Source organism: Sander vitreus, chromosome 23 (genome assembly GCF_031162955.1).
Source record: "Sander vitreus isolate 19-12246 chromosome 23, sanVit1, whole genome shotgun sequence".
Lineage (NCBI taxonomy): Eukaryota > Metazoa > Chordata > Actinopteri > Perciformes > Percidae > Sander > Sander vitreus.
Window position 1 is genome coordinate 12,679,573 of NC_135877.1, and position 11,786 is coordinate 12,691,358.

Sequence of the window (11,786 nt, forward strand, 5' to 3'; positions counted from 1 at the left end):
TTTAAATATAAAGAATTCAGATTCACACACACAGGCTTGTGCCAGTACTCCCCTCCCACACACACTCAGCTGGAATGTAGAGCTGACAAATGCCAGACCACAAGAGAGAGAGAAGGAAAAGAGGGAGTGAAATAAAAAAGAAACAAACAACAACAGAGAGGTAGGGAAAACACCATGTTAATTGTTTTTAGCAGAAATAGAGGGAGGGAATAAAAGAGGAGGAGGAAAGAGAGAGAGAGAGGATCAAAATACAAGTTGTGTTTTTCTTCTCAGTTTCTGCTGAGATGCCTTTCGCTCCTTCACCTTTGACCCTGTCAGACACTTCCTGGTTACACAGGGGACTTTGAGGGTCGGTCACCACTCAAAACTGAGACAGACATGCAAGCACACACATTCATTCAGAAACATTCAGGACACAGTCACATGTTCATATTACACTGTGAGTTGGACTACAAACACAGCACACAAAGCAAAACAAAACAGTTTAAGAAATCTTATATTCAATAAGGTATTGATTATTTCCCATTTTATTTCCTGCTCATCACTTTATTTACACTCTAGTTTTCAGTATATATTCACAATAAATGATGAAATAGCAAGAAAAAGAAATAAATCTAAACCGTGTGACAAACACACAAACACGAAAACAAATCAAGATGACAAATCATTCCTTCAGATGTCTGACGTATGAATTCATCAAGCTGATATAAACAAGTGCAACACGGGAAATTGTCCTGATCCCAGTGATGTTCAACAAATTGAACAGTCTCTGGAAATCCTGTCATATCAGTGTACATTATGCTAGTTAGCAACATTATAAACAAGAGGTGCACACTGGAGCACAGCGGACTAAAAAGACTATGTCTATGTGTATGAGCACAAGACAGTCAGTCATCTGCTCAAATTTCATAATGACGGTATATACTGTGATATCCGTGGTAAACACATGTATTTAAGTAACCAGGTTACTCACAAACCAGAGTTTACCTGCATTCCGACAGCCTCCACTTTAGTGGTCACTCTGGTCATGAAATCAATACATGCAAATAGGAGATGTGGCGAGTTCCTCTAACAAGCTGCTAAAAGGAGCCTTCATCAGCATCCTTCTGTATTTTTGTCTGACTCTGAGGGGCTTCGGGCTGGTGGCCAGCTGTGCCTGTGTTTGACTTCAGCTGATATCAGAAACAAAAGAACCCAGAGGCATTAAATGATCCATTTGATCATTACAATAAAACATTCTTTTTTTTTTTTCCACCCCTTGAACTTTTAACACACTTCTTCTGATGTGCTTCATGGCCACAACGCTGGTGGAAGAACCTAAAGTGGGTGAAGAATCTCAGAAGGTCTTACAAATAAGCTGCAAGACTGTTTTGAAATATGCTTGGGACGTCTTACAGACAAGCAGGATGAATTGAGCTCCAGTTTTCAGTAGCATGGAAGTTGCAAATGTGGGACTCAATATGACCTGGTCCTGACTTTTCTACACTGTGTCAGGAGCCAAATCCACCTCACTAGAAGGACTAAAATGGCCTTCTCACAAACGGAATAGCTTCTGCAACAGAGGGTTTACAAGTAAAATATTAGAGTTGGAATTTAAAATAATGGATACAGTATGCTCCTGTATATTTGGAAGCAGAAAAATAATTGTTGCTAAAAACTACATTAATTCATACTAACATAACATGATTGAATTTAGGTTGCAACGGAAAAAAACATCTATAGAAAAACAAACTAATGATCCTTTGTTGCCTAATGAGCAGTCTACATAACTCCAAATCATATTAAGAGGAAGAAGAGAAGAGAAGAGAAAAGAAGATCAGTTTGTGAATATGGTGACAATTTTTCCATCCGCTCGCCATCTCTCCCTCAGGACACTGCTCATCTGTCGTTCAATATTAACCATCTCTCTGTTATTACTCCTCTGTCTCATCCCTTGATTATTCTGTGCTTGCCGGGTGAGTCACATCCCCACCCCCCACCCCCACCCTCCCTAACAAACAGACACACACTGTGACAGAAACATATACACACACTTGGATGGACAAAAACATGCACATGTCGAGCGCACGGTAATGCCCACACGCAGACATAGTGTTGGAGGCAGCGGTCATGCTGTAATGACTATGAGCGGTTTCGCCCACTCAGGCATCAGACAACAGATTAACACACACACTCTCTCTCTCTCTCTCTCTTCTTTCTCGGAGGGTAAAGGTGGAGGATGAAGAACATAATGAAGAGGAGAAAATGAAATAAAAAGGAGAGGAACAGGCGGAAGAAACAGAAGAAAAAAAAACATTTTCCAAAAAGACGGAGAGCAAGCTGATGGAAGAAAAAAGATTGTATATATTGTATCAGATTGTAAATACATATGAAAACAAAAGGAGACATGAATAAGTATGGATGAAAGAGATTACATGAGAGAGCGCATGAATTAAAAAAAAGCCAAGAGAGGAGAGAGAAAGGCAGAAAAGGTAGGAGGGAAATGTTGACCCTAATCAGTCACTTTGAGATGCAACATCATGGCCAGTTAAAGAGCAAGAAGAGAAGAGGCATTGCATCTGTCACATTTATTTAACATAAACACATTACAGATGTAAAGCTCTTTTAACCAGATAGACTGGTATATATACAGTATATAAAGCAGCAGAAGAAATAGGGGAGTGACTGCACTGTAATTCTGTTCATTCCTCACTAACTCTTCCCAAACCCACTCCTTATAAGGAAAGACATGGCTACCACAGGCCTCCACACGCACACATACACATGCTGAGAGAGAGAAAGTGGAGAGAAAGTGAGAGAGAAAACTCACAGAGGGAAACTGACCCTCTCTTTCCTTTCAGTTTCAAATCTCTTTTTTCTCTCCATTTCTTTCCACTGTAAAAGGAGCACTGTGTCTGTGTAAGAGAAAAACAGAGGGAACAGTGCCATTTCTCCCTCTCTCTCTCTCTCTCTCTCACGCTCTCTCTCAGCATTAAAGTTAAAGTTTTATAAGACTCCTGAATGTAGAAGGCTCTTCTTTTTCCTCTCCTTTTTCCTCCTCTCTTTCTCAGTTAAATTCTCTCCATGAATCTCCTTGCTCTTTCTAATCCATGCATTGCTCTCCCTCCCACTGTCCATCTGCCTTTTTTCTCCCCCTGCTATCATTCCCCTGTATTCACCTTATTCCCTCTTTCTCTCCATCCCTCTCTCTCTCTTCCTCACCTATCTCTCCATCCTGACTAAATAAACACACAGGTTTGGAGGACCATCTGTTACTGATGAGCATTCATGTGTGAAAAAAAAAGAACAATACACACACACACACACACACACACACACACACACACACACATACACACACACTCAAATGCGGAGATAATAGAAAAATAAATCATTTTTGGAGCTTTTTATCTTTTAGTTTGGACATTTGAACTCTAAAATGTGGGGGCAGTAAGTGTCGCACATGTGTGCATGAACATGGACACACACAAGTACAACATACTGATATGAGGACACAGACACACACAAGAGAGGAATAATGAGTCATACTGTAGGTTGATAAGAAGAGAATAGAAAGAGGTGCAGACTGCATGCAACAAAGGGAGGCAAATAGAGAGAGAGAGAGAGAGAGAGAGAGAGAGAGAGAGAGAGAGAGAGATGATTGTCACTGTGTATTAAAAACGTATCATGCAAAGAAAGGCTTTGCTGAGCCTGCATGCTGTATTTTCCTGCATCATATTCTCACAGTCAAACACATTCACACTCAGATCTCTCAGAAGTCCAGCTTCAGTCCCTCCACTGTTGACTGAAGATCAGCAGCACTTAAAGGGAAAGGCCACCTCTTCCTCGGTTATTTTATTAAACCAGCTGAGTCTGAACATCATCATACCCAACATCTAATGAAAGAATGTGTTCCAAAAGTATCTTTGTCTCTCCCTCTCTAGTGGACCCAAAAACATCCTTACTTTAGATGAACTTTTTTTTTTTTTTTTTTTTAATCTGTGGACTTACCAATTTATTCGAGCTGGAAAATGAAGGTTAATTAAAATTTGGCTCTTATTTTGTAGTTTGGGCCATCATTTTTATAAGCAATAAGAACACTGTACTCAAGATAAGACAGCTGCTGAGAACTGGGAACACGGCATTGCTAAAAAGAAATCAGGACAAGACACACAACCAATCAGGCGATCATACAGGTTTTCAACAAAGCCTCAAATTAGTTTCAATATTTGGAATATGAAACAAGAGAAGAAGAAAAATTACCCAAATTGTCTGGCATGCACGCTGTTCAAACTGACATTGATCACCATTTACATGCTTCCTGGTTCAATAATGGTGATTGTGTACACAAAAAAAAGAAGCGGGACTCCTGAGGAATGCACAAAATGTTTGCAGAATCCTTGTGTGTGTGTGTGTGTGTGTGTGTGTGTGTGTGTGTGTGTGTGTGCGCGCATGTTCAGCTTTTTCCTCTTTGACTCTCTTTCAATAAATCCTTTCTCTCCCCTTTCTCTGCCTCATCTCTAACTCCCATCCAAGAGATTTACATCCCCATTTTTTTTTTACAAGAAACCCGAGCAGTCATATTGTCAAATTCAATCTAACTAAAATGGAAGGAGTCTCTGTCTGTCTTTCGATTTTCTCGACAACCGAAACAGGAACGGTCACTGCACTAGTTCAATAAAATTCTGATTTAATGCTTTTACCGAATGACTAGTAATATAACAAGACAATCAGTACAACGATGCTTCTAATTTCAGTTAATCTTATTTTTCCTTTTATTCATCCTTCATTTCCTACATTTCCCTATCTTCTTTCTTCATCCCTGACGCCTCTCTTTAAGTCAATCTATCTCTTCTATCTTTTCATCCACCCATTTCTCTCCTGTCACATCAACATCCATCAGTCTTTCCATTTCTCTACATTTCATCTGCTGTTTTCAGCTCAATTTGCCCATGCCGTCCATTTATTCGCCCATGCCGTCCATTTATCCCTCTTCCTTTCCTCACACCTCTTGGCACTTGTCCCCATGCTTTCCAGTTTGATCTATCCTTCTTATCCACTTTCCTAATTTCCTCCCCCTTCCTCTCTACGTTTTACACGGCTAAGCCTTTTTTGCAGCCAGCTGGCACAGAAACTCTTGCCGGTAACATCTGTACAGTAAATGGAAATCTCAGAGAGGAAACACTTGGCACCGTCCATTTCTATTGGATTCTAACTAATCTGAACCCATGAGAACCAGCTCAATGCCAGCTTGGAGTAATGGAATTAGAAATGAAAGATGCTCAGTTTAAATCCAGGTGTAATAACATTAAGTGCTGAGCGGTGATTATAATTTTTTACTCAGTCAGTACACAAAGGGTGTGTTTACAATATAGTTACAGGTATGTGTTTTAGTAAAACAAATTGTTCTTTAATTTAGAACTGTAGTTAATTCTTTATTTATAATTCAAGTGAACAAATTACTTTGGTTGTGATTATTTAACATAGCCTCAGATGGTTTCAGCATTTCCATGGAAAATATTAGAGTTCTGGTGGCACCATCCGTTTACACATTAACCTGAAGGCCTGATTTACTGCCATGTTCATAGAGCAGAAAAACACTCAAGTGCCACTTTTTCTCTCCTTCTCTCCATCTCTCTCTAACTTTGTTGCTCTGAGCAAAGAATGAGAAAAAGGCAGAAAAAAGGACTACAAATAAGGAAGGAGAAGAGAGTAAAGGCAATCTCTCCATCTCTGTCATCCCACTCACGACCTGAAGGTAAAGGGCCGCCCAGGTGCAACGTGCTCACATGCCTGTTTGGGTTAACCTCCTCACACACAGACACAGACACACAGAGACACAGACACAGACACACAGAGACACAGAGACACACAGAGACAGACACACAGAGACACAGACACACAAAGACCAAAAACAAAACACAACCTCTAGGCTGATGGACAAATCTTTGTATATTATTTTGACAATTTTGGCAATAAAAAAAAAATCTATGCACAAATAGTCCTCCGCCAATACGATAATATAATCTTACTGAGCCTGACAAACTGAAAACAATCTCATTGAGATCCATTAATCATCATAGAGGAGACATGTTTTTTCCCTCTATAGCAGAAACACAAACACACACCTTCATTCCCAACCAGCACCTTGAGTATTAGGCTAAATAATTGAAGAGAATGAAAACATTGCAGCAGCAGCAGAAGTCCAACAGCCACTGGCTGCTTCACTTTCTCCGACACACGCACAACTTCTGACATCATACCGCTGCCACGTACCTTCCATTTCCATAAAACATGCACACATTAGTGCAAGCAAACAAAACACGCTTGATAAAAATAGAAATGGTAGATGCCATACAGAGCAGTCCTATACAATACATGCACAGAGACATGCATGCATGTCTGTCTCCATGTGCACATACTGTATGTACCGAGGAAGAGGTGGCCTTTCCCTTTAAGTGCTGCTGATCTTCAGTCAACAGTGGAGGGACTGAAGCTGGACTTGGCAGATCTGAGTGTGAATGTGTTTGACTGTGAGAATATGATGCAGGAAAATACAGCATGCAGGCTCAGCAAAGCCTTTCTTTGCATGATACGTTTTTAATACACAGTGACAATCATCTCTCTCTCTCTCTCTCTCTCTCTCTCTCTCTCTCTCTCTCTCTCTCTCTCTCTCTCTCTCTCTCTCTCTCTCTCTCTCTCTCTCTCTCTCTCTCTCTCTCTCTCTCTCTCTCTCTCTCTCTCTCTCTCTCTAATGGCTCGCCTGGAGTAGAGTAGATGATAGATTGCAACTAGCAGCCCCAAAAAACAGACAGAGTGGTTATTGTTCAGCTGGTGTGATTCAGTGTTAGGACAGACCATGTAGAACAGAGAGCGAGAAGCACACGGTCTATTCAAAAACATATTCTTAAATTCATTTAGGAAAAGCACATTAATTAAGTTGCTCAATATGCATATTACATCTCATTGTGATCATTTTGTGTCATTTTAGCATTAAACTTTTCTTAGTTACATGAATTCATTTCAGGAGAGGATATTAACAGAATGGAAACACTGATGCGGAGTAAAAACCATGAATGTCATGGTGACATTCATAAATGTTAACTGCTGCTTGCCTTCTGCTTGAGAGTATATATTGATTAAATGCAAACTGACCACCATAGTTAGGAGTGCAGAGGATAGGAGAGAAAAGAGACAGAAGGTGCGTGTGTGTGTGTGTGTGTGTTTTTGTGTGAGAAAGAAATAAACTAACACAGAGAAGAAAAGAAAGCATCATTTAGCATTCCAGACATTCCTTCATATTTTTCTTTTTTTCTGTGCTTTTCTTTCTTTCTGCATGAAACATCGTACTTACCTGCTGTGATCAAAGAGGTGGAACACATTGGGTGAACACACTTACACTCACAATTAAAACCAAAGCAAGGCAGTGCACTAAATGTGACAAAGAAGACAGACAACACTGACCAGGACTAAATAGAGCAGGCTTCTGTGTTCAGATCAATAGATTTATTAGTGCAGGGTGTGTCCGTTCTACTGAATTGAGTTCTGTGGCAAAACTGCTCCACAGGCCCAGATGGAGAGTGAGGAGAGGGAGGAGAAGGACAGGGGGCTGTGATAGAGTGGGGGAGTCTGAAAGTGGGAGTGAAATGGTGAGACAGAGAAGAGAGAGCAGTGAGAAAGAGATGGAGTGTGTGGTGACGATGAGTAGACGCCATACTAAGAGAAAATTAGTGGATGTGGGAAGAGAGACAAGAGAAAGCCACTGGCAGTATAGAGGGAGAGAATGATCATTTAAAGATCAGTGGGGAAGGAACAAAAAGAGCCTTCCATCTCATCTGACTGAGAAATGACAATGTTTTGGGTGTTTTCCAACTTTTCTGCAGATAGAAAGTAATTATGTAAAACAAAACACAAACTTTCTCCCAAACAGCTGTGAGCAAGCACTCCATCCTAACATGGAGCCTCTTCCCTCTTGTCACTTTGGTATCTTTTAGTGAGAAGCATCACACACACACACACACACACACACACACACACACACACACACACACACACACACACACACACACACACACACACACCAGGATGGTAAACATGAACACACTGAATTTGTTTTCCTGATGTCACATCACACAGTATTTTTGTATTTAATGCTCTCGCTGCCTTAACAAGCAGCCAATCTGCTCAGTTCAACCTTAGCGCTACACAATATTTGTATATTAACCATGGATCTGAATGTGAAAGGTGTCTCTCGTAGTGACAAATCTAGGGAGAACTATTAACAGACTCTGCAGTTCCCCTCTATGAATGCTAATGTTTGCTAACACAATCACCATATGGACTTTATAACAGTGATTATACAGTATGTCAATGTTTTGTTTATGGGCTAGTTGGGAACTCATTTTTCATATTTCCCACATAAAATGCAATCTTGCAATGTTGACAAAAGTAAAAAATATTTTCTGTATCCGTCCCGTGATTCAGGTACGCTCCAAAATGTAATGGGTCCATTGCAATGGGCCCATGCTACACCCTTTCACCAAGTTTCTTGAAAATCGGGCCCGTAGTTTTTCCTTAAAATGTACACATTTTTATCAAACTATACAACAGACAAGAAGACATTTTTAAGTATGACAATGTTGTAGATTATTATACCATAATTTATCGGATCTGCCTAACAAGTACAAACAAGGAATTTCTGTTATACCGGTGTTAAATCAATGGTGTCACAATGTAAAAAATATGACAGGAAAGGAATTATGCAATGGGAGTGCAGACAGAAGGAGAGGAAGAGATAAAGACAGAGGCAGGCGGAAGAGAGGTGAAGATAGTGGGCCGAGCGTGAAGGAGGAGGTGAATAAGTGAGGAAGCGTGGAGGAAAGAAGGGGGGAGGAGGGAGGAGGGACGGAGGGTGGAAATGAGATGAGCATTCCTCAGCAAGGGCGGGACCCAGAGTGCATGTGTGTGTGTGTGTGTGTGTGTGTGTGTATGTGTGTGTGTGTGTGTGTGTGTACATATCCCAAAATCACTGGGAGGTAACTTCATTTGATTTCTAACATGAGATGATGGCGAAGAAAGAGAGAGGAGGGAAGGTAGGAGGAGGGAGGAAAGTAAGAGCTGACTCACTGTGAAGACAGAAATAGAAGAAGAGAACAGGAATGAGTAAGAAGAGAGGAAAAAAAGGAGCGAGTGGACAGAGAAAAGCCAGAGACGAGAGACTGAAGTTAAGGAAAGTGATGCGATAATGAGAGCAGGAAATGAAAAGGATGCCTTGGGTTAAAAGGGTTTTATTTGTCTGGATGAAATAAATGGAATTAAAGTGAAAGAGAGAACACATATTTCCCGACATTAGAGATCAGAAAATATTCTTACATGTCTCAACGTGCGTATTCACTCACTTTAACAGCAGGAGTTTTCTAGTGTGGCAGGAGGCCAAATACATGATAGATTGATCAATGTATCATTTGTTCCTTTGTTCTCTCACACACGCCATCACTTTAAATAAGTGTGCGCACACAAGACACACACATACGACTTAAAGATTTATGGATGCACACACACACACACACACACACACACACACACACACACACACACACACACACACACACATGCATACTGCTCATGTTCACAGTGATTTAATATCTAGTGATGTAATTTCCCAACCTGAAGTCCTTTCCCACAACTTCAACGTTAAATTTGTCTTGAGAGTCGTGGGAGCAACATCAAAGCCCCAAATAATTTCAAATGCACACACATGCAGGGATAAAAGCACCCGATAATGACCGAAAAGTAGCGAGGACCAAGCACTTTCAGCACAAGATGACAGCGTGTGAAATGAGTCACTGTGAGGCAGCGATTGTGTATGTGTGCAGATCATGTCTTGTATAATATTACGGCCTCCTGCCAGACTAGCTGTGCTTCCGTCTCATCCAGATGGCTTCAGAACCAACAGACAGCTGGGAGTCCCCAACCACCAGGCAGCCCTGCTTCATCCGTTTACCCATCTTCAAGGCCGTCTTACAGCAGTGAGACAAATCCACTGGAACAATCCATAATATTATCAGGACATGCTCCCCTTTGTGCCTGTCCATAAATGTTACCGTTAACTGAGTAGAAAAACTATCAGATGGATAAACCAAAGCTGAAACTAAAATCCACAGGGTTTGGGCTAAATGTAATTTTCCAACTTGGACTTCCTAAATTTCCAGATCCTGGATTAGCTGCGATGACGATGAAATTATTATATTGTTCATGACATGATCCTTCCTCTGTTCATTTGTTCCAGGTTTTGACTCCGAGCAACAAGCAAAAACGGCAATTCATACGATTTTGTCCCACAGCAACACACACATAGTTGCACACACTCAGATGCCTCTTTCCTACCTGCGTTTCCTCCTGCACCACTCTGTACTGTTCCTTCCACAGGGCAATCTTTGTTGCTTCGTCCTTCCTCAGCGCCCTCTCTTTCTTCAGCTCTGGACTCCAAAACGTCTTAATGGAGTTCATAGAGGAGCTCAACTTGGACTCTTTACTCTCCAGCTAAAAGAAATTAACATCAAACATTGGGACTTTGTTTTGATCAATGTTGGGCCATTAAAAATCCTTGATCATTGATTACAGATCGACTTGCCTCCTAATATTATTTATTCAATTCAGTGGCTTTTAGTTTGAACTTGTAATTTTTGTTTTATATGCACGACGGCATAATTCCCAGAGGAACACAAGTAAACAAACAGCCAAATAAGATACCATAAATTAACAAATAAAATGGATGTATCTCAGTAAGGTGTGTATATTTGCAATACCCTTACTTCTCTGCGTAGTAGTTCGTTCTCTCTCAGCACTTCTCTTAACTGTGTCTGCAGGTCTGACATTGCACCGTCTCTCACCTTGTAACAAACACAAACACATACAGCATGGATATAACATGTTAGATACCAGCAATAGCATCATTTTTGTTCCTGTCTTACATTATAAACATTTTGTCTATTTGCAGCGGTCACTACTACAGTAAGGGCCCAGAACAACCAAACTGAATGTGAATGTGAAGTACTCTCTCTGAAAGCCACTGCTGGTGCTGCAAAATCTACCATTCGCAAATATGAGAAATCAAATATGGAAAGAAAGACTCAAATATTGTAATAATGTCGTATTGTAATTATGTAAAGTATTGTAACAAACTGCTTTGATTTTGAAAAAAAATCATTTTAGGTATTTCACTAAAACTCTTCTGCAAGTTTAGTTAGGTTTATAGTTTTTAGATTGTCAACATTAGGCTACAAATAAGCTTACATTATGCGTGCCATGAATGTAACAAACAATAGGGGAAAGCTAGCAAAGGAAATAACATTTAAGGAGAGATGAAGAATGTTTTTTGTTTAGGAAATAATTAGAAATATATGGAGGAGGTCCTGTGAGAGGGGAGGGAGATACAGCTTGGAGAGATGAGCTCTCAGGTTATGAGTAATGTTGCAGAGGGAGTGGGAGGACAGATCTTAGTCTATTTAAACGTACTGTATGAATACCCACAGCTCTTATATTATTTAGTTGAAGCGTGACTTAAATAGTAAGCTGAATTTAGCCAAACTACCTTAAACCACCCAGCTCCCCTACTACTGTACATCGAACAGGAGGATAATTCATTTGTGACAAAACAATGTTTGCTAAACGCAATTGATTTGATCTTTTTATATTTCTTCACTCAAAGGCGAGACAAAGATTATCTATACCCTAAATTAATTGTATCCACACATTCCTTATCGGTTTATTTCTAAACTTCATTTGAGCTTAACTATTTTAGATCA

General features: G+C 40.3%; 1 protein-coding gene across 3 annotated transcripts in view; it reads right to left on the reverse strand.

Moving 5' to 3' along the window:
* LOC144511993 (ELKS/Rab6-interacting/CAST family member 1-like) overlaps nucleotides 1-11,786 on the reverse strand; it is a 123,302-nt gene that overhangs the window by 100,229 nt on the left and 11,287 nt on the right. For all 3 annotated transcript variants that reach the window (XM_078242508.1, XM_078242509.1, XM_078242507.1), the window contains exons 3-4: nucleotides 10,794-10,871; nucleotides 10,366-10,521 (exon numbers count right to left, since the gene is read on the reverse strand). In XM_078242508.1, coding sequence (XP_078098634.1) covers nucleotides 10,366-10,521; nucleotides 10,794-10,871 — 234 coding nt within the window. The remainder of the gene's footprint in view (nucleotides 1-10,365; nucleotides 10,522-10,793; nucleotides 10,872-11,786) is intronic.